The sequence below is a fragment of the Silurus meridionalis genome, chromosome 24 (assembly GCF_014805685.1).
Source record: "Silurus meridionalis isolate SWU-2019-XX chromosome 24, ASM1480568v1, whole genome shotgun sequence".
NCBI lineage: Eukaryota > Metazoa > Chordata > Actinopteri > Siluriformes > Siluridae > Silurus > Silurus meridionalis.
The window spans coordinates 2,259,714-2,287,035 of record NC_060907.1 but is presented as its reverse complement, the minus strand read 5'-3'; the positions used below and the strand labels follow the sequence as shown (position 1 = coordinate 2,287,035).

Here is a 27,322-nt window from a genome sequence, read left to right as displayed (position 1 = left end):
TGAGTGAATACAGATCTGTCCATCAGGTGTCTGCTTTGTTCATAATACATTTTTACTGTAATGATCTTCGGCAGAACCTGATCACGTTCTTCACCCCTCCTCTCTGCAGAACGTAGAGTCAGTTGCAAAAGATGACTTATATTCAGCTCTCGACCCTGAAGAACAGACATCTGGGGATGTGTTGCATACTTGCAGTAAGTGTTAACTGAAACATACAGTTACTTGTAGACTGGTTGGTAATGAAGGTATAACAGAACACAGACACCGGACTCTGTAATTAGTGACTCGCTCATGTTTTTTATTTGTGCAAAGTATAAAGATAAAAAGAAAAGTTGGTTGTCATGTGAAAAAGAGGTACTGGAGGTTGAGCAGGTTGAGAAGATCCTGGAGACCTGGCGGTACATGCTGGAGAGAAGGGGAATGAAAGTCAGTATGAGAAAGACAGAGTACATGTGTCTTTCTCATACTGACTTGCAGGTTGCAGTGAGAAGGTGGAGGAGTTCAGGTACCTGGGGTCAACAGTGCAAAGTAATGGAAAGTGTTTTAGAGAAGTGAGGAAAAGAGTGCAGGCAAGGGGGAATGGGTGGAGAAGAGTAGCGTGAGTGATTTGTAAAAGAAGGCAGGAGGTAGAGCTGGAGGTGGAAGAGCTGAAGATGCTGAGATCTCTGGTTTGTTTTTGGATATGGTTTTCTCGCACTGCCCCTATTGTTCTGTTTGCCGGCTTTTGTTTTTTTTGGACTGTTTTTTCAAAATCAAATCAAATTTTTTTTGTCACATGTAAGTACATACAGAGTATGACATTCAATTCAATTCATTTTTATTTGTATAGCGCTTTTAACAATGAACATTGGCTCAAAGCAGCTTTACACAGATAATGTGGTGATTAAACGTAAATATGTTCTTTGTAAGTAAGTTTGTCCCTGATGAGCAACTGTGGCAAGGAAAAACTCCCCGAGATGGCACAAGGAAGAAACCTTGAGAGGAACCAGACTCAAGAGGGAACCCATCCTCATCTGGGTTGCACCAAATGTCCATTTGAAGCAGATATACAATGTTGTGGGGTACAGTGATGATGATCAGAAGCAAACTGCACTCCCGAGTCAGTGCAGCAGACCGCCGACACCAACCACAGTCCAATCCATCCTCAAAGCACCCGTTCATATCCGGGATTATATGGAACCACCCAAGGTGTTGATGAGAGACCGTCCCAAGATGCACAGAAGTGTGAAGATCCATGGAGGGGAGAGGGGCAGGAACAGTGGTCACTGGAGCCTCAGGAGCATGTTTAACTCGACCGAGAGAGAGAGAGAGAGAGAGAGAGAGAGAGAGAGAGAGAGAGGATGACGGGAAGAGAAGGATATGGATTATTAAGTGTCCCTATTGGTGTATGAAAGTTAATGTCACTGTGCAGTTTGGACTCCGGCAAGACTCGCTATGGCAGCATAACTAAAAGGGAGAACCAGAGGGTAACACAGACATGAGGGATCTGAGGGACATGCAGTGAAATGCTTTTTTTGACAGTCCGGCATTCAAGCGTAAAAGGGAATCGAATATAAACGGAATAGAATGAGGAAAAATAGACCAAGAAAAAAAGAAGGTAGATATATGTGTGTATATACATGGATGCGTATGACAGTAAATCAGTCAAATTTAAGGTGATTAATGTGATTGTCCCTAACGTGTCCATGTGCAGTATGGTGTGGTATAAAGTGCCACTGTGCTGTGCAAATCCAGAGATTAAAGTGTCATAGTGCAAAAAAGGTTGTGCAGAAAAAAGTGAAGATGGAGACTGGATCCTGCGTGTTTCCTGTTTTAAACTCTGAATGGCCTGCAGGAAGAAGCTCCTCCTCATTCTCCCTTTTTCAAGTAGCGGAAGTGCTTCCCTGAACGCAACAAAGAAAAGAGTCGATTGTTTGGAAGGCTGAGGTCCTTCACAATCTTCCTGGCCCTGATCCGGCACCACGTGCTGTGGATGTCCTGCAGGTCAGGGAGCTCGGTGTGGATGGTATGTTCAGCTGACCGCACCATCCTCTGAAGGGCTTGCCTGTCCTGCATGGTGCTGTTCCCGAACCAGGAAGTGATGCTACCGATCAGGACGCTCTCAACGGTGCAGGTGTAGAAAGACTTTAGCACCTGAGAGGGAAGTTTAAAGTCCCTTAAGCATTTTAGATGGTGCAGATGCTGCCGGGCTTCTTCACCAGGGTGTTGAGGTGACAGGACCAAGACAGGTCCTGTGTGGCGTGAACACCTAGGTACTGGAAACTTTCCACTCTCTCCACTGGGGTCCTGTTCAGCGGTTGTTATGACTGCTAGCAGTTGGTATGACCGTTTTAGACCCTGGACTGTTTTTTAGACTTGTTTTTTTGCCTAAAAGAACGTCTATTTTTGATTGAAGGTCCATTGATTTTGATTTTTTGAAGAATTGATGGTAAAGGTCTATTGTTTAATTGTATTTTATTGGTGTAAATTCAAATTTAATAAGGCATGGCTTTTTCATTCACAGATTTCTCATCCCAGTCCTCCTGTTGACACGGCACGTCTTACTACTGCAATATGAAAGTGTGTTTTTTCTTTTACACCCAAATCCAACATTTGATTAATGTGATCTTGTGAATTTTTATTCAAATATGTGAGAGTTACCATACAAGGCTGATGCAAATGAATGTTATTAACATGTTCTGCTCTAATGCACATTTCTGATGTTCCTGTGTGTATTTTCTTTCAGACTTTGAGGAATATGAAATTTAGTTTTGAAACATCAGATGAATGGAGGGAACTCCTTATTGAAGCGGAGAACCAGAATCACATTTTTACAGTAGCATCATCAGCAACGAAGAGCCATTTAATCTTTTAACCTTACTGATGATATTTCTGAACTTCTTTAAACTGTAAACTGTAAATCAGTGTTGTTGATTCAAGCAGCTGATGTGTCTGTACTAATGGATCTAAAGTAATAACTGCTTTAAACTCATTTAATGTAGTGAAGTTATGTTTTATTTACTGTTAATGGTGTGAGCAGCATGTTGTTCTGATGTAATTGTGTTTCTGAAAGTTGACTCCTGAATCACTGTGACTCTGACCAGGAAAAACTAGCTCATATATGTCACAATGGATATACATACAAATTCTTATTTATCCTAAAGTGCTGAGAAATTTATAAAAAAAAATACAGCAACTAGTAATTACTCAATAATTTAAGTTCACAAACATGAATTGCATCTGTAACTGTACAATACTGCATTATGGTGCAAGCTGCTGTGGCTGTTTTTAGGATGGAAACTGTACTGAAATATCATACTGAAGTAAAACTACTGATAATTCCCCAAATAAACCTTTTAGTTTTGCAAAGTATAAAATGTCATAGCTAATGTAAACCTGAATATATTAAAACTCTGTGATCTGCTGAATGTTTAAAGTGCTCAATCACCGTAACTTCATGTTACAGCAGCTCTATTACTTTTACATAAAGTTTTGAATAATTACACACATAGTATGAATACACTCACATATGTCCTTATGACCTTGTATGACACCTATGTGAAAAACTCATGTATGTGTGAAACTCAGCACTGCAGGTTGCCAGGTTTTTTATAAAAATGAATTGTGTAGATATTTGAAAAAAAAAAAAAACTATTTACATTTTTTACAAGCTAAAAACTCTGAAAAACATGTTGTAGTTTGACATTACTGTTTTCTCAAATACATTTCCCCTTAAAAAAAAAAGTACCACCTGTAAAGAATTAACCAGAACTGGTAAACTTCAGTTCCACAATTAGCTATTGAGAAAGAGGCAGAGGGAAAAACACAGGTCAAAATCTAAAATAAAGATCTAAAATAAAACACTCCTAAAATTGGGAAGCCAGCAGACAGAGCAATGGGGCAAAGGCAAAAACAAAGTTAAAAAAACAGTCCAGGGTCTGAACACAGGCAAACAGAGCAATGCAGGCTGAGACAAAACAGACTCCAAAACAGTCCGAAGATCAGAGCGGGCAAACAGAGCAAACAGAGTAGAAACCAGAGCAGAACAGGGATCGGGGACAGGATCAGGGACAGGGACAAGAGCGGGCAGGGTGGAAAAAGTAATCTCAGGGATTTAGGAATCCGGTGAGATAATCTGGCAGGGAGTAAAGGCATTTGATGTCCCTAAATACTGGATGGTGCGGGTAGAACGGCAAGATGGCTGCCAACTCGAAAGTGCTTGCCGCAAAACCGGAAGACCGGAGGTAAACACTATAATGAAAGCAGATGGAGTAAAAAGACAAAATCTCAAATGTATAGCCAACTATCAGATCTAAAGTTGAAACACCTGAATTATATATATTTTTTATTATGACAATTCACAAAGCTCAAGACATATTTTTTTTTGCACAGTGGGGAGGTTTGATTTGATTCAGTCCAATTCAAGTAAATTCTTTAAAAGATTTTAACTATGGTCAATGTCCCAAAGCAGCTTATGTTGTTTTACAATTATACAATTTTATATATAATATAGTCCCAATAAGATTGTCCCTAATGAGTAAACTAGAGGTTACGGAGGCAAGAAAAACTCCTTGAGATGGTATGAAGAAAAAACCTTGAGAGGAACCAGACTCAAAAGGGTACTCATCCTCCACTGGGTGACAGATAATGTCCATTCATTGTAGTATCATCATTTTTGAGGCTATGAACTGTTCACGAATTGGTGATTAAATGCAAATATGTCACATCACATCACCTTTCCCTTCTCTCGGCTACGTAAAGCCTGGGTACCTTCCCAAGTAGTCAGCAATCACATTCTGCCCTCCTGGTCCATGCCACACATTGAATTGGTAGAGCAGAAATTGTAAACCCAGCCTTATGTAACTAAGCCCTAAGAAGTATCTTATCTGCTAATTTGTCCTAGGCTTTATGCTTACATTTACATTTATGTTATTGGGCAGTCACTCCAATTCAAAGGACATTAAGTACTTATATTCTATGATTTAATATTTTTTGGTCCTTAATTAGGATGGTTAATTAAGATGCATAAACTTATCAGTCTCAAACTCTGCTTAGAATTTATATTTTAACTCCATTGATACTTATTCTTATCAATCTGATACTCTGTTGGACACTATTTGATGGCCTTCACTTTGTCTATTTCATCACTTTCTCTGAGCTCAATATTCCATATCTAACACCCAGGGTAAATCATCTCCTGCCTTAACCACTCACATTTCCAAAAATTGTCTCACAGTCCAATGTCTAATTAATTTGGTTTTCTGCAGTTTTTGTAAAAAAAAAAAAGTATAGAACGAGGTGTAGCAATTGTTGAAAAGTTTAGAATGAAACTTGTGTACCAGCCATAGGAAGAATTGTATGTTCTTCTTTCTCCTTGGTGCCCATCTGTTGGATTGTCTACTTAAGGTCTCAGCTCAGCATTGCCCATGTAATTCCCAAGGTAACAGTTTAAAACATGACAATTAACATCACATTAACACATCCTTAATCATTGCATACTTTTGATTATATTTATCAACAAAATTCACACCTTTTATTTGTAGCTCAACAATATTTTCTGGAATCCTTCAACTTGGTGACCCTTCAAAATTATCTTGGCGAATAGAGTACCCAAAAAAATTTCTTGCCAATGTTGTGTTTTTCTGTTGCTCTTAGTCCTGCCCTTCAACAGATGACTGTGCACATCTGCTAGAAGTCTAGCTTTCGTGGTTGTGAAATAATATGGTCAGATCTCTGTTTTCTTTACTAAGTCATTTATTCTTTGTTTCTGGTTTCTTGTTATATTGTTTTTTTTTTTTTTTTTCTTTTTCTCAGCTTAGTTTTTCAATCTTGTTTTGACCACATGTTTTTTGACAGTGGCCCAAACTTACCTGGTTCCCCATTTTTTTATTCTGCCTGTCATTTTAAATTGTTTATATGTTCATTTTTTAGATTTAAAGTGATGATGACCTTGCTGTGAGTTTCACTTCCTCAGGTGCAGATGCACCCGGACATGTAGACTGAGATGGTAAAAGATAATGTGCACTACAGTATGCATACTCAAGTTTTTCTAACACTTTATTAGTTTTAGCAAATTATTCAGCAAAAAAGAGAAAACATAATTGTTTGCAGAACATCATCAGCGACACTTCTTACCCACACATTCTTTTTCCTTATTCTCTGTTTGGTCGTCGGACGTGAGGGTTAAGTCGGCAGGGTAAGAAACTCTTTATTATTCGTTATTCACTCATCAGACTAATATCTACATTTACTGAACAGATTAAAGTGAGTGTTGTTCATGTGTAAATGAGAGCTCCGGAATTAGAATGTAAGCGAGTCTATCCTGCTGTCTTTGTAGCTATGTGCCATTGGGGTCATTTGGTGTTTCTGTGGTGATGTACAGTAGAGTGGGTTTTCTTTTCTTTTACTGTTTTAAGGGGATTTTCCGCTTTATAATTTTAATGTGTTTATGTTTTCCAGTGACTCATGTTTCTTCTGTTCTAAAACCTTGTTAGATTGTATTTATTTATTTATTATTTATTATTTATTTATTTATTTATTTATTTATTTATTTATTTATTTATTTATTATTAACAGTTTTAACCACCATGCTGCTTTCTTGGCTCTTTTGCTGTCATGAGGTGAACAAGTTCCAGCGCAAATTCAGCACTTTACCTGTGTTTATTTGTGTGCAATATATCTAGTACACACTGCTTCTATGTAGAATTGGCAAAAGAAACCTAGAGGATATTATGCTGAAGAAGCTATGAGCAGTACGCCTTCAGTTCTCAGCATTGCATGATGCTAGTGACCAGTGTAGTGGATATCAAAAATGGCATGTTGGCATTGAGGGGCAGTTGCCAGTACCTTTTGCACAGGGCCAGGATGGTAATGAATCAGGCCTGTGTAATTCACTTAATCAAGTCATCAAATTATACCCCTGGTCAACTTTGCACCTGATGGTAGATCTTATAACAAACTTTTTAAACATGTTCTTCATTGTTTGTTGAAATACTCCACCAGGCTGTCAGCCTTCAGATGGTATGGGCTGGTTGTGATGCCTAGCTGGTACCTGTCCCTAGTGAAACAAACAGATAAACATTAGTGAAACAAACCGACAAAGCTTGGGCTGATTTTTTAGTTAGTGTTGATATGGAGTGGGAATGATTCTGGGTATCTGGTCACATAGTCACTTATAACTAGGACCATAAATCCAACCATAAATATTGTATAGAGCATTTTATTTATTTACTCAATTTTATAGTAATAAGTTCAGAGTGCAGCGAGGTGGTTTATTGCAGTGAATTAATTAAAGTGTGGAGGGTCTCTTAAATGTTTTATTATTTATGAAATACGTAAAAGGTTCTCACCTGAAGGAGTACAAAGAAGGACACAAATAAAACAGCAAAAATAACTTTAAAGTGAAGTTCATTTTAAAGCTCATCTGCTTGAGTGTGAAAATGATGATCACTCAAGATGTTGAGTTCAGCTCAAATAAGTGAAGATGTCCTACTTTTACTTTTGATGAATTTCACACACACACACACACACACACACGCACGCACACACACACACACACACACACACACACACACACACACACAAATCTACATACACACCAAGCAAAACAGTTCCTATTCTTTCAAATATAAATGTTACAGAAAGCATGAACACATTATGATATCAAAATTTAAAATAAACCTTAATCACATTTGGAATATTGTGCACTGTGTGTGGGTGTTTGGCGGTTTGACTGTGTGTTTGCTCACTTCCCTCACCCACAACAATTATTCTTAAAAAAAGAGGAAACATAAAACCTAAGGGCATAATCAGTGAAAGGTCTTAACCACACACTTCCTCAAATCTCATGCATTTCTTCATTCTCTGTTAACCTGCATCATTATGGATGCAGCATGTTGTGAACATGTCCCTGATGATTTCCTTTACTGTGTTCATTATCTGCTACTTTTGGGTCTTAAGATCTGAGATGACACAATTTCCAAACCTAGCACTGATGCTGTTGTTCAGGATGCTCTGCAGAATGTCGTTAGGTGGTAAGCGCTGAGCCCTGCTCAGGTTTCTTAGTAAATAGAGATGCTGCTGGGCTTTCATTTTTATGGATGTGGTGTTGTAGGACAATTTGAGGTTCTCTGCCAGGTGGACATCAATACATTTGGTGTTATTAATGATCTCCACAGAGGAGCTGTGGATGTGCAAAGGTAAGTGGCTGCTCCATGTTTATCTTTGTTTTGACCACATTTGTACACCATAAATGAGGTGTTCAGGCCGAATATGCTCAGCCTCCCAATCCCCAATCAGGTGCTGAGGGATTATTGGTGTTGAATGCTGAGATGAATGTTAAACACTTAATTTTAGAGGTTCTTATTGTCTAGGTAGGTGAGAGCAAGATGAAGTGTGGTGGACACAAGATGTATTGTGGCTTTTTGTAATTTATGTTTTTTTTATTTTATTTTATATAGAACATTAAGCAATGCTCTCCTTTAAAATGGCATCCCCACTTTGTCTGATCTTTCTCCTAATGATCTCAGGTGAGTCACACATTTAGGATATGCCATTAATCATGATTCATTTACTAAACTGTCAGGAAAGCAGTGGACACAGTGCACGGCCAGATTATTCTGTCAGAATCTAGGTTGCATGATGGACTGGATGGGAGGACCCAAATGCTGGATGTCACAGGGGCATTTAATAAGGCAACTGAGAAAAGGGGCAAGGCAAAAACAAAGTCCAAAAACAGTCCAGGGTCAAAACACAGGCAAACAGGACGATGCAGGGAGAGACCAAACCAAAAACAGTCTAAGATTTAGAGATCCGCCAAACAGAACAAAGAAGGGCAGAGCAGAATCACAAACCAAAAACCAGTCCAAAGTCAAAATCAGAGCAGAGCAGAACAGAACAGGGTACAGAGTCACAATCAGGGTCAGGAACAAGTACAGGAACAAGATCCAGAGCAGGCAGGGTGGCAAAAGTATTCCCAAGGACCTTAGGAAGCTGACGAGATAATCTGGTGCCGAGCTAAACTCTATGGTGTCCCTAAATACCGGCAGGCACGGGAAAAACGACAAGATGGGCGCCGTGTGCTCGGAAGATCCTGACAAAATCATACATTAATATCAGACAATTTAATCAAGTTTGACAAAATTCCACAGTTTCAATAATAATAATAACAAAATACAAATAATATTACTACTTTCAATAATGATAATATCAAATTAATTTATAATATAAGCACTTGTCCAAGCCCCTTATCCCCCCATGGGTGCTCGGTTCTGGGATCTGGTATAAAGAACTCTGCCATGGATGGTCCCAAGCCTGGCTGTGAAAGAAGTAGGGTGGACGTTGGGCTAGCAAGCCATCCACACAACAAAACTGCTACAGAAATTGAAAGTAAGCCATCAGGCACTTGTCACTCAATGCACATAATGGCATGGAGGGAATAAATAAATACAATTAAATTACTAAATTAAAATGTATAATAAACGCTGTTTTTGTTGCAGGACCACCAGTTTGTACTGCACTTTTTGGTAGCGCTCGAGACATAGATAGCCATTACATTTAGAAATGAAAGTCAATCACTCAAAAAAAATCTCTAAAACTTCAAATGCATGCAAGATGTGATATTCAACATATCTTCAGGATTTATCAATGCATTATATACACAGCCTCAATAATTATAATAATTATTAGTGAGTGCACATTGGGAGCAGAGTGATCATATAGACATGCAAGCGCAGTGCATGCAGTGGGTTTCCTCAAGAACCAAAATATCGTGCTCTGCTCCCATGCAAGCTACCCAAAGGCACAGCTTGAGAGTGTGCTTAGTTTTTTTCAAAGCCTTCATAATTTGTTTTTTGAACAAAAAAAGTAAACAAACAATGACAAAATACACACAGAGTGCATCATGAACAAACAGAAGCTGGTGCCGGCTTTACTCCATGTGCTTTTTATAGCTAACTGGTCATGACGTCACCCCGCCGGTGATGCCACGCCTTCCATTAGACAGATTACACACGTGATTCAGAGCTGTAGCAAGGTGGAAGCGTTTCCAAAGTGTTGCGACACAGCTCGAGTTCCTGAAAGGGAACTTCATAGCCTTTTAAGAAGCTGTATCAATGCCTGGTTTGGAAATCGCACTCTTCCAGACTGCAAGACCCTGTAGTAGAAAGTGAGGACAGCTGATTCTTGTACTCTCCATTATAGAAATCTTTAATCACCACAGCCTGAATCTTCAAAACCAGTAGCAATGAAGACCAAACACACCCATTATAAACAGATTCTGCAACAGTTTCTTCCCACAAGCTATCAGACTCTTTAGGTCATTGGCTGGACTCAAACATACACACAAATACACAATGAACTCCTTCTTTGTGCATTCTGTTTTACAATGTTTTGGACGATGTCAGCCAGCAGCGCGGGCACTTCCGGTGCTTCCATATCCGGGGTAGTGCGAACCCGCAACCGTCCAGGCCGCCATCTTGCCATCACATAAATAGACACGGTTTTCTCATGCGTGCTGCCAGATTGTCTCGTTGGCTTCCGTGTTTTTTCGTTGAGACTTCCCTGTCCCTCGGTTTCGTTTTTTCCCCGTATTTTGCTTTCAGTTTCGGATCTTTTCTGTTTAGCTTTATTGCTGCGTCCTGCATTTGGGTCCTACTTTTGCACCACTGACAGTACAATCTGGCCAGACATGGACCCAGTGGACGATGTGCAGTCTCAGCTCTCCTCTTTGGTGCAGCTCACCACCTCTCATCACCAGCAGATACAGGAACTGGCAAGCGCAATTCGTGAACTGGCTCTCCAGCGCAACCCAGCCCCTGTAGCCCAGGTGTCTGTTTCGGAGAACTCAACTGCTCATGCCGCGCGTCAGCCGCCCCGGCGCCCGTCCCGCCAACAGCACCTAGGTGTGGGGTTTATCTGCCGACTCCCGAGCGCTTCGCAGGACAACCAGAGGAGTGCCGTCCGTTCTTGTTGAGCTGCGAAATAACTTTTCAGCTTCAGCCTTCTTCTTTTCCAGATGAACTCACCAAGGTGGCCTATGTGATCTCCCTGCTTTCGGGTAAGGCCAAACGGTGGGCCATGGCGGAGTGGAAACGCCGTTCCTCGGTCTGTGCCTCCTATCGCGCGTTCTCTAAGGAGCTACGCGAGATCTTCGACTTAGCCACCCCCCGGCAGGACGCTGCACGGTCGTTGTTCCAGACCATTCAAGACGGGCGATCCGTGTGGAATACGCCACGGATTTCCGCACCGCTGCGGCCGAGAGTGAGTGGGATGCCACGGCGCTTTACGACGTCTTCCTTGGGGGCTCAACGCGGAGATCAAGAATGAGCTTGCGGCCAGGGATCTTCCAGAGGATCTGGACTCCCTGATCAGCCTGGCCACCCGAATCGACCGACGGATGAGGGATTTCCGCTCGGACAGGTGGTTCCGTGGAACCTGGCAGCCCGTCTCTCCCTCTGACCCATCTCACTTCAATACCTCGTCTAGTCTGCCTCCGCAACCCATGGAGATTGGCCGCCGCCACCTCTCCACTAGTGAAAAGGAGAGGCGTCGCTCTCAGGGACTCTGTTTGTATTGTGGCAAGGCGGGACACATGGCTGCCACCTGTCCAGCAAAAGAGAGGGCTCGGCGTTGAACGTGGGGCCAACGCCGGGCCAAGGACTCCCAGCCCCCTCTAGGCCGTTGCTCAAGGTTCGGGTCGATGTCCAGGGCCGCAGTCGGGAATTGGCGGTATTTGTTGACTCCGGGGCGGACGCCGAGGTTTTGGACAAAGAGCTCACTCGTCAACTGGCCGTTGAGTCCGAACCTCTTCCTGTACCGCTCCTGGTCCGCGCTTTTGATGGTCATATTCTCCATCGGGTCACCCACCGCACCAAGCCTCTCCTCGTTTCCATCGCTGAACAGCATTGCGAATGGTTATCGTTTCTCATCATCCCATCACCGCGAGCGCCGGCCATGTTCGGGTTCCCGTGGTTGCAGAGGCACAACCCTTACCTGGATTGGACCAGTGGCCGGGTGTTGGAGTGGGGGATTTCGTGTAATGCCAGCTGCCTCTCCTCAATTCCCCAGACTCCTAGTCGTTCTGGTGGGGAATCCACCTCTGACCTCAGCTCTGTCCCTGCGGAGTACCATGATCTGGGCATCGTTTTCAGTAAAGCTGGAGCCCTGTCTTTACTGCCCCACCGTCCTTATGATTGCAGTATTGACCTGTTGCCGGAAACGGCTCCTCCCCGAGGCCGCCTCTACCACCTGACTGGTCCTGAAAGGGATGCTATGGCGGACTACATCCGGGAGTCCCTCGCTTCTGGGATCATCCGCCCTTCCTCCTCCCTGGCGGGGGCAGGTTTCTTTTTTGTGGAAAAAAAGGACAAGAGCCTCCGCCCCTGCATCGACTACCCAGGGCTTAACTCCATCACCATTAAGAACTGGTACCCCTTGCCTTTGATGTCCACGGCTTTTGAGCTCCTCCAGGGAGCCACCGTCTTTACCAAACTTGACCTCCGCAACGCCTACCACCTGGTTCGCATCCGTGAGGGGGATGAATGGAAAACAGCCTTTAACACCCCAGTAGGCCATTATGAGTACCTGGTCATGCCGTTTGGCCTCACTAACGCCCCTGCTGTTTTCCAGGCCCTGGTCAACGACGTTCTTCGGGACATGCTCCATCGGTTTGTGTTTGTCTACCTGGACGACATTCTGATCTACTCCCGCTCGCTGGAGGAACACCGCTGCCATGTGCGCACTGTTCTCACTCATCTACTTCAGAGCCGGTTGTATGTGAAGGCTGAGAAATGTGAATTCCATGTGTCCAGCACTTCTTTTCTGGGCTTCATCTTGTCGGCAGGGAGTGTTCAGATGGATCCGGCCCGGATCCGCGCCGTAGAGGAGTGGCCCGAACCGGAGAATCGCAAGCAACTGCAAAGGTTCCTAGGTTTTGCTAATTTTAACCGCAAGTTCATCCACGGTTTTAGCACCATCGCGGCGCCACTACACCGACTCACCTCTACTCGTCAGCCACTCACCTGGAATTCCGAGGCGGAACAGGCCTTTCTGGAGCTCAAGACCCGGTTCACATCTGCACCTGTTCTTACCCTGCCTGATCCATGCCGGCAATTTGTTGTGGAGGTTGATGCCTCGGACAAGGGTGTGGGGGCCATTCTGTCTCAGAGAGGTGCCACCGGCAACCGCCTCCATCCATGTGCCTTCTTTTCACGCCGACTATATCCCGCGGAACAGAACTACTCCATCGGGGATCGCGAGGAGCTGGCGCTTGAGGAATGGCGTCATTGGTTGGAGGGTGCCGAACACCCGTTTATTGTGTGGACGGACCATCGCAACCTGGAGTATCTGCGCGCAGCCAAGCGCCTCAACCCCCGGCAGGCCAGGTGGGGGCTGTTTTTTGGGCGTTTTTGCTTTACACTCTCCTACCGTCCGGGCTCCAAAAACTGCAAACCGGATGCCCTGTCCCGACTGGGTTCCTGCGGCGAGGAGGAGGGCGAAGAACCGTGTCACATCCTACCCCCATCCGTTTTCCGTCAGGGTCCTTCATTTGGACATTGAACGCAGGGTGCACAGGGCCACTTCGGGACAACCCACCCCAGCCGGCTGTCCGGAGGGCAGGCTCTACGTCCTGGACCAGCTCCGTTCACGGGTACTCCAGTGGTGCCATTGCTCTCGACTTTTCTGCCACCCGGGAACCCCTCACACCTTGGCCCTTCTGCGGCAACGTTTTTGGTGGCCCACTATTAGGGAAGACGTTCGTCAGTTTGTGGCCGCCTGTCCTGTTTGCGCCCAGCACAAGAGCTCCAGATGCCCCCCGGCGGGTCTCCTCCACCGCTTCCCGTTCCACACCTCCCATGGTCCCATATAGCCCTTGACTTTGTTACCGGTCTGCCTCCCTCTGCTGGTCATACCGCCTTTTTTTCTGTGATAGATCGGTTTTCTAAGATGGCTCATTTCATACCACTCCCTAAACTGCCCTCAGCCAAAGAAACCGCCCAGCTTCTGCTGCAGCACGTGTTCCAGCTCCATGGTCAAATTCCGGTCGGGTGTTTTTTGTTTGTTCTCTCTGTTTATGTGCGTTTTCTCGGTGGACTATTTCCCCTGGAGGACGGTACGTGTTTGCCCGGTTTTTGTGGATTACTTTACACAGGGGACCATAAGTTTTTGGACATGTGTTCTTGTGTGGTTTTGTGTGAATTATCTTACCCTGAGGACCGTAAGTTTTTGGACACTTTGTTTTGTGTGCTTTCTGGATTATTTTGCATTAAAGACTTCTGTTTAGCTTTATTGCTGCGTCCTGCATTTGGGTCCTACTTTTGCACCACTGACAGATGATGCATGTGCACTTCTCACCACAATGGCTCTATGTACTAGTTTCCACTGCATTCGAATTGACTGTGACTATTTTCTATTCTCTATTCTTTTTTTTATACTTATTGTATGGTGTTACTATGTTTGCACATGTTTTTACACAGACACTTGACATTTCTAACAGTAATAATGATAATAATAATGATAATAATAATAATAATAATAATAATAATAATAATAATAATAATAATGTTGTTAAACCACTGGTGAATGCTGTTGTACTCTATTATAGAGACGTGAAGCTGTAAGATAACTGTGTTTTATGGAGCTAAGGATCATAACCTCCAATCATGTCTTCTATGTGTCATGTTTCAGAAGCTCTTGGAAATGAATGGAGTGTGATACACAACAAAACACAGCTTTGTGCGTTAAAAGGTTCTACAGTGTTTATGAACATCATTCACACACATCCAACAGATGTTACAGTGACCAAAACATTTTGGGTAATAGACCCAGCTCCAGATAAAGAGCTGACTGATCTGCGTGATGATCCAGGTTACTCAGGCCGAGTGGAGTATTTAGAAGGTGAACAAAATCACTTTTCCCTCAGACTGAGTGATGTGAAAAAATCAGATGAACACAAGTACTGCTTCAGAGTCATAACAAATGTAGAGAAGGAAAAATGGTTGGGGAAACCGGGAGTTACACTCGGAGTTACAGGTAAATAAAATCATCTTATTTCTTCATGCATCACTAATCTTTTAGATATAGGAGATATCATAATTAAATTGAACATAAGCATGAATATGGATTCTGGACAACAGAAAAAAAATTTACTGCAACATAAGAGACACATGACAAAAGCTAATGCAAGAAACGCAGCCAACAAAACTTAAATAGGTTGTAACCAGGCATAACCAGGTGAGAGCGGTTAGTGAGCCATGTGACACTCCGTAGCTGATGGGTAATGAAGTAAAAAAAAACTAAAAAGCAAAGACAATTGCAAATTGTGTTCTGATTTTAAAATGACAGTTAATCGAAATCATCGCTATCACTGGTAAAAATTTTATTTTATTTTTTCTCCAGGGTTATGAGAAAATCCAATCTTTATTTATTTTCAAGGAGAGTTTTGGAGAGGAATTGATTAAATAAAAGATGATTGTAATGCACTTTTCACCAAATCACACAATGGTGTTATATTCATTCTGTTACTTTTATACACTTCTTATAATCTTTATTTTAGTCTTTTATAACAGCGGTCCCCAACCTTTTTTTGCACCACTGACCGGTTTATTGTCGGACAATATTTTCACGGACCGGCCTTTAGGGTGTGGTGGATAAATACAACAAAATAAAATGATACAACCATAAAAACTAGTATTTTCTAAATATAATAATGAACGTGAATCCACTGTGTTGTTTTAGTTAATTTTGCTTGCTTGGGTGTTTGAGTTTAGCGGTAATGTATTATGTGTTAGCGGCCAGAGCACCTTTAAGAAGATAGCGGATGGAGGTAAGACATGTGACCGAGGCATCGTGACATGAATCAAGAGTGAGTCATAGACAGATGTGTAATAAATAAATAATAAATTAGATAATAAATTAAACGGAAATAATGTAATTTATGTATACCGGTGCCGGTCCGCCGCCCGGGGGTTGGGACCACTGTTTTATAATATACCATTTGTTTGAATTAATAGTAGTTCATGGAAGACCTCAATGTAAACACAGTAAATCAAAACCTAAAACTTCTTTCTTTTTAAAACTTTTCAGCTTTAATAGTGGTTCAGATCCTTTTACTAAAAAAAGTTCTCTATTTCTAAATAGCAACTATTAATTAAAGCAGAGTTTAGCGGATTTCTTTATTGTTTAAGATCTTCAGCTGATCGCTCCTGCAGAAGTGACAGAGGGAGAATCAGTCATTCTGACCTGTAAAACCACCTGCAGTCTGACTGATCCAACATTCATCTGGTACAAAAACACACATGATTTAACCACAAACACCTTCAAGAGCAACGAACTCCACCTGCAGAGGGTCAGCAGTGAGGATGCAGGCAGTTATAACTGTGCTGTAAGAGGATCTGAACATCTCCCATCTCCTGCTCAATACCTCAGTGTCAGATGTGAGTTTTATTTAACTTCTTCTTATAATCTGTACATGTAAATAAAACAAATCACTCCATATTCACAGGAATGAATGTAAAGTAAAGTAATGAGACACTGACTGTGACTTTGAGCTTCTTTCATTGTTTCTCATTGTGGAATTAGAACTGAATTTCAGTGTATTTCAAAACATACACTAATGATACTGTTTCAAGAAAGTAAACATAAATATATTGATTTTTAGACATGATAAAAAAAGGTCAAAGAATTATTTCATTGATTAGATAAAAAATTACAAAGAAAACTATAATCTATTTACTTTATAGATAATATTTAAAATAATATATTGATATACAGTATATAAACTAGTATATAAGTATAGAAAGAAAATGAAGAAAGTGTGTACAGATACAGTGAGGGTGGGAAATGGTTGTGCAGTAAGTGTTTTGTTAATGAAGTTATTAATGTGGTGGTGTTTATTGTTCAGAATGCTAAATATAGAAAAAATGGGGGTTCAATTTCCCAGAGCAAACAAAATCACAATTAAATACAATTAATTGATTAAAAATAAAGAAAAAAAAACATTACACATACAAAGTTGAAAGAACTCCTTGAGAAACAGGAGGAGAACACACGGCTCACCAAACAATGTTAAAATGCAATCAATGAAACTGAGACGAAAGGAAACTCTACAGTCGTGGGAAAACAAGTGGGACAAGTGGACAAAAGCAGAAATGACATGCTTTTTTCGTTCTTATTACAAAACTCTGTAGATCTTTCAGAGTTCGGTGACTCTGACCTGCAGCAGTTCTGCTAACCCACCTGTTGAGAGCTTGAGAGCTGATATACTTCCACTTTCGCCCCGGAGTCCCAGACCTCACCCCGGGTCTCACCCACACTCTCGCGTATCGGCCGGCCTTTCTGTCTGCATCCGCCTGCTCTCAATCACTTTTCGGCGACTCTTCCGCTCTCCTCTGCTTGGTGTCTTTTTCCTCTTTATTGAAGTCTCCGGACTAATACACAGCACACTGATTAGTCTCATCAGCTACAGGTGCAGTCTTACCGCTCGTTCCGTCCGTCTCCGCCCTCTACTCGCGAACTGTCTCAGTTTGGGGTAAGTTAAAGCAGAACCAGATATTATTATCTCTAAATTATTTAAATTGTTCCTTCCTGTCTATTTTAGATCCTCCAAAGAATGTCTTAGTGTCTATCAGTCCCTCTGGTGAGATAGTGGATGGAAGTTCAAGGAATCTGACCTGCAGCAGTGACAGTAACCCACCTGTGGAGAACTACACCTGGTTTAAGGAGAATGAAACATCACCTGTAGGATCAGGACAGAGTTACAGAGCTCTACAGAGTGGACTGTACTACTGTGAGGCTCAGAATAACCTCGGCTCTAGAAGATCAGCTGCAGTGTCCATCACTATAAATGGTGAGAGATGTTTAGATGTCCTGTTTGTTTAGAGCTACACTTAATGGTGGATCAGGCATCTTACTAATGAAGATATTTACAATTTTCTGTGTGTGTGTGTGTGTGTGTGTGTGTGTGTGTGTGTGTGTGTGTGTGTGTGTGAGTTCTAGCGCCAGTCTCTGTAATTGTGTATGTTGCTGTTGGACTTGGACTTTTGGGGCTTGCAGCTCTTCTTTCTTTATTCATCTGGCTGAGGTGAGAATAAATATGCTGATCGAATAGTTATTAATTCCTCTGAAGATGTTTACAATGAATAACAATTAGAATTTATGTGAGCAGATGCAGGAGACGGAAGAATAATCCAGATGAAGGTGACTATCAGGTGAGTTAATACAGACCTGTCCATCAGGTAGCTGCTTTGTTCCTAATAAACTCTTACTGTAAAGATCTTCAGCAGATCCTGCTCATGTTCTTCACCCCTCATCTCTGCAGAACGTTGTGCTGAGGGCTAAAGACAAGATGCATGCAGCACAGGTTTCTCATCCCAGTCCTCCTGATGACACGCTCACTTCTGACTACTGCAATGTGGAAGTGAGTTTTAGCTTTTAAACTCAAAACCACTATTTGATTAGAGTAATGTGGTCATGTGACTTCTTTTTATTCAATTATGTGAGTTACAATACACAGCTGATGTAATAAATGTTAGTAACATGTTCTTCTTTAACACACATTTCTGATGTTCCTGTGTGTGTTTTCTTCCAGACTATCAGGAACATGATGATGAAAAAGTCCTGAAACAGCTGATGAATAGAGAGAACTCCTCACTGAAGTGGAGAAGCTGAATCACTTCTTTACACCAGCAACATCAACAACTTACAGCCATTTAAAACTGTTTTAATCCTTTCAAACCAGTGTGTGTGTGTGTGTGTGTGTGTGTGTGTGTGTGTGTGTGTTTGCTGTTTTAAGTGCCAGTTTAATATGTTCAAGTGGAGTTACCACCCTAAAATATTTGCTAAACCAATATTAAATTACTTCAACCAAATCTATGATAAACTCTGAACTCTGAAGTTCTGCTCTCCTGCATGTCTCAGGTGATGTTAGTGACTACCTGAAGGACAGATATGATCTTTAAAGTGCCATTAGAGCTGACAAGAATCAATTCAGACTGGAGTGTCATTACACCACCACTGCCCCCTGGCACATGTAGCAGGAATTACAGAATATCAGTCTTTCAATGCAGATAGTGTGTGTTTTGTTAGCAACATGCTAGTCATCTAACATTACTGAAGATAGTTCTGATGTATTACTTTCTCTAAACTGTAAATTGTAGATCAGTGTTATAGATTTAAGCAGCTCATGTGTTTGTACTGATAAATCTAAAGTAATAACTGCTATAAACTCATTTAAAACAGTGAAGTGTTTTTTTATTATTTCATTATTTATATTTTTATTTATTTTTTACTGTTGATGATGTAAACATTATGATGTTGCTCTTATGACGTTTGCTAAAACCTTCTTGACCTTCTGAGTAGAATTTCTGGGCATAAGCAAAGCTTTAAATATCATTTTGTATTTTTTTCCACTCAAATAAACATTTAAAAGCTGAAAAAGCAGATACAGACTTGGACAAGTTGGAAATTTCATTCTTTAATTAGAATGTCCCAAAAAAAAAAAAAAAAAAAAAAAAAAAGTAAACAAGATTCCACAACTTTAAAAGGAACAAAACATTTAAGAATGTGAAAAAAATCTCAATCTTCTCATGAAAATGCAAAGCAGAAAAAAAAAATTATACGCAAAGACTTACATAAAAAAACTCAGGAAAAGGCTGGAGACACTGGAAGATAAAGATCTGAAACAAGCACCATAACAATCAATCTGAAAAAGAGAGAAAAAGGAGGAATTTAATAGACACGGGGGGAGTAGACAGGGGTAGAAACAATAAGAAAATGACGAGTGACAGAGGGGGACAAGGGCGACATCTGGTGGAAAATACAAGGGAACACAAGGGAAAAAAGGAGTCACTTGGCTCCTTTGTGTTTTTTCAATCTTTTTACTCTGGTGATCACTGTGTTCCATCCTGAGGAGCAAAATTTACTGTTTCTGCCTGTTCAAGTCCACAGTCTCCTCCAATCTGCAGGATTTTACTTTTAAACTAAACACAATACTGAAACAATAAAAAATGAAGTGTAGACACAAATATAAACGTATATATAAAACATTCAAACCAAATCTAAACATTACCCTGATCATTTTTATAAAAGTCAAGACTCTATGCTCAACACGTGTTTTTTCCTTGTTTGTGTGTGTGTGTGTGTGTGTGTGTGTGTGTGTGTGTGTGTGTGTGTGTGTGTGTGTGTGAGTTGTTCAGGGTGATGATGGCCATGCTGTTAGTTTCACTTCTTCAGTGGGAGATGCAGTGGTTTTATCTCAACCCCACTCCATTTCCTTTCACCCTTCTGGACTGAGATGGTAAAAATGATATGCACAATGTAGACACAACATGTTACTACTGTAGAAAGCAACACTTTCTCAGTTGCAGCAACTGATTCAGTGACAGAGGAAACAAAACACATAAACAACTCAACTTAAACATCCGACCCGTTCAACTCTCACACTTTCTCTCTGTTTGGTCGTCGTACAGGAAGTTCGAGTCACACTGTGAGAAACTATTTTATTTTCAGGTTTTTTTTTTTTTACTTTTTCTTGAACATAAAGTTATTACTTCAATATTCTGATAAATTATGATTATGAAATAGTGACAAGGTCTGTTTTCATATCAATTTTCAAACTCTGTGGCTAAAATTTGATATTTAACATATTTGCAATAATAAAACATAAAATATATCCATAAAATCAAACTTTAAAAGACGATATTTACAGTATATGGTGATTTGGGGGTGTTGTTTATGTAAATGAATGTGGCTAAATAATGAGTCATGTAGAGAATCTGAGAGATTAATAAATAAAATAAAACAGTTACAAACTGTCCTGAATATTTTATAGCTTTACTTCTGATCAGAGCGGGAAAAAGTACACACATCCTTTACTTAAGTAGAAGTGCAGATACTCATGTTTTAAAATACTCGGGTAAAGGTTGAAGTGCTGATTATACATTTTTTACTCAAGTGAAAGTAAAGAAGTCTTGGCTCTGACATGTACTTAAGTAAAAAATAGTTATTACTTCTACCTGTTTTAGTGTCACACTGGTAACTGCACCTCATATCATAAGATAGATAGATAGATAGATAGATAGATAGATAGATAGATAGATAGATAGATAGATAGATAGATAGATAGATAGATAGTGAAGATAAATATGTAGCATATGTACAGCATGTGAATTAAAATAAAGGCTATAACAGTGCAGAGACGTGTGGACATCATTAAGAAGTACAGATAGATGTTCTTAGGCTGTGGCATTGAAGAGGAAATGTGCAGAAGTGGAAGGTTATGATATTATGGCAGTTAAGAAATATGCAAGCTGAATAAACAGTCTACTATATATATATATATTATTATTATTATTATTATTATTTTCCTTTAGAACATTTAGTAGTGATGTCCCTCAAAATGGAGCCCCAATTTTGTCTGATGTTTCTCCTACTGATCTCAGGTGAGTCGTGTTCAGTGCATAAATAAGTATATTAGCGCTTTTCACCACAAAGCACCCAGTCAGTGTCTCCATCCCTGTCTTATTATTAATCATTATTTTATTGTGTCTTTATTCACAGTTGTCTTTGTTTCTGTCAATTATTGTGTGTGTGTGTGTGTGTGTGTGTGTGTGTGTGTGTGTGTGTGTGTATATATATATATATATATACAGTTGTGTTCAAAATTATTCAACCCCCACTGAAATTGATTGTTTTGGTCGGTTTGACATTGATTATGATCATTCAGTCATCCTGCTTACAATTAAATCAAAGAGGCACGTGTAGGTCAGACAAATATAACATAACATTTATAATGAAATAACCACAAATGTCTTTTCTGAGCTCACATCATTATCAGTTTTATTCAACCCCCAAGTGACATTCAATCTTAGTACTTAGTACAACATCCTTTTACAGTTATAACAGCTTTTAAACGTGAAGCATAGCTTGACACAAGTGTCTTGCAGCGATCTACGGGTATCTTCGCCCATTCATCATGGGCAAAAGCCTCCAGTTCAGTCACATTCTTAGGCTTGCGCACTGCAACTGCTTTCTTTAAGTCCCACCAGAGGTTCTCAATCGGATTTAAGTCTGGTGACTGCGATGGCCACTTCAAAATGTTCCAGCCTTTAATCTGCAACCATGCTCTAGTGGACTTGGAGGTATGCTTGGGATCATTGTCCTGTTGAAAGGTCCAACGTCTTCCAAGCCTCAGGTTTGTGACGGACTGCATCACATTGTCATCCAATATCTCCTGGTACTGAAGAGAATTCATGGTACCTTGCACACGCTGAAGCTTCCAGTACCTGCAGAAGCAAAACAGCCCCAAAGCATGATTGACCCCCCGCCATGCTTCACAGTAGGCAAGGTGTTCTTTTCTTCATAGGCCTTGTTCTTCCTCCTCCAAACATAGCGTTGATCCATGGGCCCAAACAGTTCTAATTTTGTTTCATCAGTCCACAGAACACTATCCCAAAACTTCTGTGGTTTGTCCACATGACTTTTGGCATACTGCAGTCGACTCTTCTTATTCTTTGGGGACAGCAAGGGGGTGCGCCTGGGAGTTCTGGCATGGAGGCCTTCATTACGCAGAGTGCGCCGTATTGTCTGAGCAGAAACTTCAGTACCCACATCTGACAAATCTTTTCTCAGTTCCTCAGCAGTCACACGGGGACTTTTCTCCACTCTACGCTTCAGGTAGCGCACAGCAGTCGAAGTCAGCATCTTCTTTCTGCCACGACCAGGTAGCGTTTCAACAGTGCCCTTTGCCTTGAATTTGCGAATGATGCTTCCTATGGTGTCTCTTGGTATGTTTAACATCTTTGCAATCTTCTTATAGCCATTGCCCTTCCTGTGAAGAGTAATCACCTGTTCTCTTGTCTTCCTGGACCATTCTCTTGACCTCACCATGTTTGTAACCACACCAGTAAATGTCTAGAAGGAGCTGAGTATCACAGTCATTTTAAAGCTGCCTAATTGGTGCTTATTAGGCTTTATTGCTGCTCCTGATATCCACAGGTGTTTTCAATACCTGATTGAAAACACTTCATTGAACCTCTGTTCTTCAGAGTGGTAGTCTTTAAGGGGTTGAATAATTATGTCAATGAAGAATTCACAAAAGAAACATTTACTACTGTATTACAAAACTAATTGATGTCATTTTAGTTGCATATGGTTCTTTAAGAAGTCCTTGTAGGATTTCATTCTGAATACAATTACAAATGTACACTAAATTCCTAAAACCATTTACAGCATTGGGGTTGAATAATTTTGAACACAACTGTATATATATATATATATATATATATATATATATATATATATATATATATATATATATATATATATATACCGCCTTTGCATCTATCTATCTAATCATCTGTCCTGAAAAAGAAATGACAAAAAATAGAAAAAGTGTATAGAAATTTATATATATATATATATATATTTCTATACACTTTTTCTAATTTTTGTATAAATATATACACAGTCTTAATAACATTAATAATAATAATAATAATAATAATAATAATAATAATAATAATAATAATAATAAAGACACCTGTGTCTAAATCCTGCACAGTTTCCTTCCAGTAGTAAAGAATAGTTTGTATTTTTCTGCCCCGGAGTTCCAGAGGAGAGAAGAGAAGCTGTAAAATAACTCAGTGTTTTATGGGGCTCAGGATAATGATCTCTAATCACCTCTTTCATGTGTCATGTTTCAGGAGCTCTTGGGAATCAATGGAGTGTGAAATACAGCAAACTACATCTCTGTGCTGTAAAAGGATCTACAGTGGTTATGGAGGCCACTTACACACATCCAACAGGTCTTACAGTGATAAACAGGTTTTGGTTTATAAACCCAGTTAAGGGTGTAGAAGCGACTGATCTGCGTAATGAATCAGGTTACTCAGGCAGAGTGGAGTATTTAGGAGATGAACAGAATCACTTCTCCCTCAGACTGAGTGATGTGAAGAAATCAGATGAAAACATGTACTGCTTCAGATTCATAACAACTAAAGATAAATATCAGGGTGTTCCTGGAATTACACTCAGAGTTACAGGTAAATAAAATCATCTTATTCTCTACATGTGTCACTCAGACCATAATCTCCTTTTAGCTACAGGAGTTTTGTAGCAGATGAATTAAAAACTCATTCTAATTGAATTACTGTTTTCATGAAACACCACAAAATAATAAATAAACTGATAAATTGAACATTTCTGCTTGTAGTTCAGGTGATTTACAAAAGATTTTGTGTGAGCAGGTGATTATTCACTGATTCAGATTTAATGTTTCTCTCATTGTATAAGATCTTCAGCTGATCGCTCCTGCAGAAGTTACAGAGGGAGAATCAGTCATTCTGACCTGTAAAACCACCTGCAGTCTGACTGATCCAACATTCATCTGGTACAAAAACACACATGATTTAACCACAAACACCTTCAAGAGCAACAAACTCCACCTGCAGAGGGTCAGCAGTGAGGATGCAGGCAGTTATAACTGTGCTGTAAGAGGATCTGAACATCTCCCATCTCCTGCTCAATACCTCAGTGTCAGATGTGAGTTTTATTGACCTTCTTATTTATTATCTCAGTATTTAATAAAGTAAAACAACACAAATGATTTGTGTAATAAAAATGATGTTAGTGATAAATGTCAGTATCAGAGTCATAGCAGTTTGTCTGAGTGGAGTTTAGATGTTAAATATCACAGACTCATTCATGTATTGGTATAGAATCCTGCTCTCCTTCACTGATCTCTGAGAGGATTTTGGTTTTAGTTCTTCTGTTTCTGCTGAACACTGAGCCTTGTGTCCACCACAGCAGTCAGAAGGAGACAGAGCTTAAAGCCGACTGGAATTTTTATTTCTAGTCTCGTTTAATTTCACTTTTCATTGACTAGAACCTACACAACTCACCTCTCACTTTTTCATTTCTCTCTCTCTCTCTCTCTCTCTCTCTCTCTCTCTCTCTCTCTCTCAAACACACACACAAAAGGCTTTTCCCTTTATCCTCACTGCCCCTCACTGAAACACAGAACACATGTTATTAAAATTACATACAGGTGTGGGATCTTCATCACTCACTTCTCCCGACTCCACCCTCCATTTACACTCTGCTTTATGTTGCTTGATGCCACAGAAATTCCTGACCAACAGTCCAGGAGTTCACATGGAAGGAAGCACATGTTAATCATTTCTGGAAAATATATAAGGAATTATTATGGGATTTAACAACAGACCTGTGTGATTTGTAGGAGGTTTAGTTTTGTTTTAGTCATTTCAATAAAATTCATAAAAAATAGTATTGAAAAATATTGAAGAAACATAATCCAAAAGCATTAATTATGACAATGACCTGCTTTCTTCACTCTTATCTTGAAACTCTTTAGATCCTCCGAAGAACATGTCCATTAGCCCCTCAGGTGAGATTGTGGAGGGAAGTTCAGTAACTCTGACCTGCAGCAGTGATGCAAACCCACCTGTGGAGAACTACACCTGGTTTAAGGAGAATGAAGCATCACCTGTAGGATCAGGACAGAGTTACAGAGCTCTACAGAGTGGACTGTACTACTGTGAGGTTCAGAATAAACTCGGCTCTGAGAGATCAGCTGCAGTGTCCATCACTATAACTGGTGAGAGATGTTTAGACATTACTGTTTCATCACTGCTCCATTTTACATTCTGTACTGTGGATGAACTTCGTTCAACTGAAGATATTTTATTAATTTGAAGTATTTAAATTATTTTCTGTGTGTGTGTGTGTGTGTGTGTGTGTGTGTGTGTGTGTGTGTGTGTGTGTGTGTGTGCATTGTATCAGGTGGCTCTATAATTGTGTATGTGGCTGTTGGACTCGGATTGTTCGGACTTGCAGCTCTTCTCTTTGCACTCTTCTGGTTAAGGTGGGAATAATTGTGCTGATAAATTCATCATTAATTCTTATGAAGATGTTTACGATGGAGAAATATTTGACTTTTTTGAGTAGATGTAGGAAACAGAAGAAAAAGGCAGATGAAGGTGATCATCAGGTGAGTTAATACAGACCTGTCCATCAGGTGGCTGCTTTGTTCATAATAAACTCTTACTGTAAAGATCTTCAGCAGAACCTGCTCATGTTCTTCACCCCTCCTCTCTGCAGAACATTGGGTTGAGTGTTAAAGATGACACGTATGCAGCTCTCGACCCTGCAGGCCGGAAATCTGATGATGTTTATCACACACTTGTTAGATGCCAGCAAAGGTGAGTCATTTCTTTTTGACACACATCCTACAGTGCTATTGTGCTGGTCATCAGCCAGGAGCCCCTTTTACTCATGTTTTTCTATTTTAATCCCTGATTATTTTGATGAAGAGGCTGTTCTTAGTGTCCTTATGTTCACCATAACCCTTCTGTTTCTGCCTCATCTGGTAGTGTGATTTACTGCAATTGCTTCCAGATAATGAAGATTGAGTCCACTGCCTTCTGACTGCAGATATCAATATATTGTTGATGAATAGAAAATGTGGATTAAATGAACACCCTTTAAGCTCCAAGTTTATCTGTCTTTACTTTCCTTCATCATTTCTACAGAAATCTTTGCTCCTTTACTACCTGAAATATAGCTTTTACTCATCTCCTGCACAATGTGGTAATAATCCTCCACTGTGAGACCTGTGTGGGTGATGGAAACTCTGGTCAAATGTTCTCATTGTATTTGTCATTGGTTTTTGGCTATTTGACATGTGAAATTCCAGACTTATCTGAAGGTCCTGCTTGGCAATTTATTTTGATGTTTCTCAACTTTGGCGTTGCCTTTTATTAGTCCAGTAAATCCTGCTGGGAAAGCTGGTCTTCTCCTCGTTCTCTAAGTACGGTTATGGCTTTTTGGTAATTAACCCACAGTATATGGCTCTGAATTTACATTTCAATGAAAACCATTATTAGATTATTAATTTAATAAAATCCATTTTTATATTTTTTATATTTTATTTCACTTTATTTAAAAATGTGAGTTTTAATACACAACTGATGTTTATAAATGTCAGCAACATGTTCTACTTCAACACACATTTCTGATGTTCCTGTGTGTGTTTTTTCTTCCAGACTTTGAGGAACATGATGAAGAAAAGAAGTTCTGAAACAGCTGATGAATAGAGAGAACTCTTTACTGAAATGAAAACCTGAATCGCTTCTTTACTCTCGCAACATGAGCAACTTACAGCCATTTAAATCAACTTTAATCATTTTATAGAAGTACAAAGTATTTTTTCTGCTGTCTGCAGGTTAGAACTGTTTCAGTCTGCTGTAGATTCTCAATGATAAATACTTTAGTTCTGAATGTAAATATTGCGTGTGCATTTAGTAATCCATTAGTGTTTTATTTCTCT

General features: G+C 40.2%; 2 protein-coding genes across 5 annotated transcripts in view; both read left to right on the top strand.

The window, feature by feature from the left end:
- The window catches only part of LOC124378386 (B-cell receptor CD22-like), a 66,868-nt gene that overhangs the window by 29,506 nt on the left and 10,040 nt on the right, over positions 1-27,322 (top strand). The gene's annotated exons all lie outside the window — the stretch shown is intronic.
- On the top strand, positions 5,964-27,279 carry LOC124378395 (B-cell receptor CD22-like). Of its 3 annotated transcripts, none has more exons than XM_046838063.1 (9): positions 5,964-6,175; positions 8,439-8,507; positions 14,665-15,009; positions 16,164-16,412; positions 17,576-17,824; positions 17,974-18,058; positions 18,143-18,185; positions 18,296-18,394; positions 18,566-19,165. In XM_046838063.1, exons 2-9 carry the CDS (start codon positions 8,450-8,452, stop codon positions 18,596-18,598), a joined length of 1,161 nt encoding a protein of 386 aa, XP_046694019.1. In that variant the 5' UTR covers positions 5,964-6,175; positions 8,439-8,449; the 3' UTR covers positions 18,599-19,165. The 3 variants fall into 3 exon arrangements, with proteins under 3 accessions (XP_046694019.1, XP_046694018.1, XP_046694020.1); XM_046838062.1 differs by having other exon boundaries at positions 17,968-18,058; XM_046838064.1 differs by lacking the exons at positions 16,164-16,412; positions 17,576-17,824; positions 17,974-18,058; ... (1 more) ...; positions 18,296-18,394; positions 18,566-19,165 and adding exons at positions 24,268-24,516; positions 25,349-25,591; positions 25,777-25,858; ... (1 more) ...; positions 26,095-26,195; positions 27,039-27,279 and having other exon boundaries at positions 5,969-6,175.

What these genes read in the sequence shown, in the direction of transcription:
- LOC124378395 (XM_046838062.1), top strand. Translation starts at nt 8,450, where the DNA reads ATGCTCTCCTTTAAAATGGCATCCCCACTTTGTCTGATCTTTCTCCTA. An exon ending in CTTTCTCCTAATGATCTCAG is followed by an intron (nt 8,508 to 14,664) that starts GTGAGTCACACA and finishes GTCATGTTTCAG; the next exon opens with AAGCTCTTGGAAATGAATGG. An exon ending in AGTGTCCATCACTATAAATG is followed by an intron (nt 17,825 to 17,967) that starts GTGAGAGATGTT and finishes TGTGTGTGTGAG; the next exon opens with TTCTAGCGCCAGTCTCTGTA.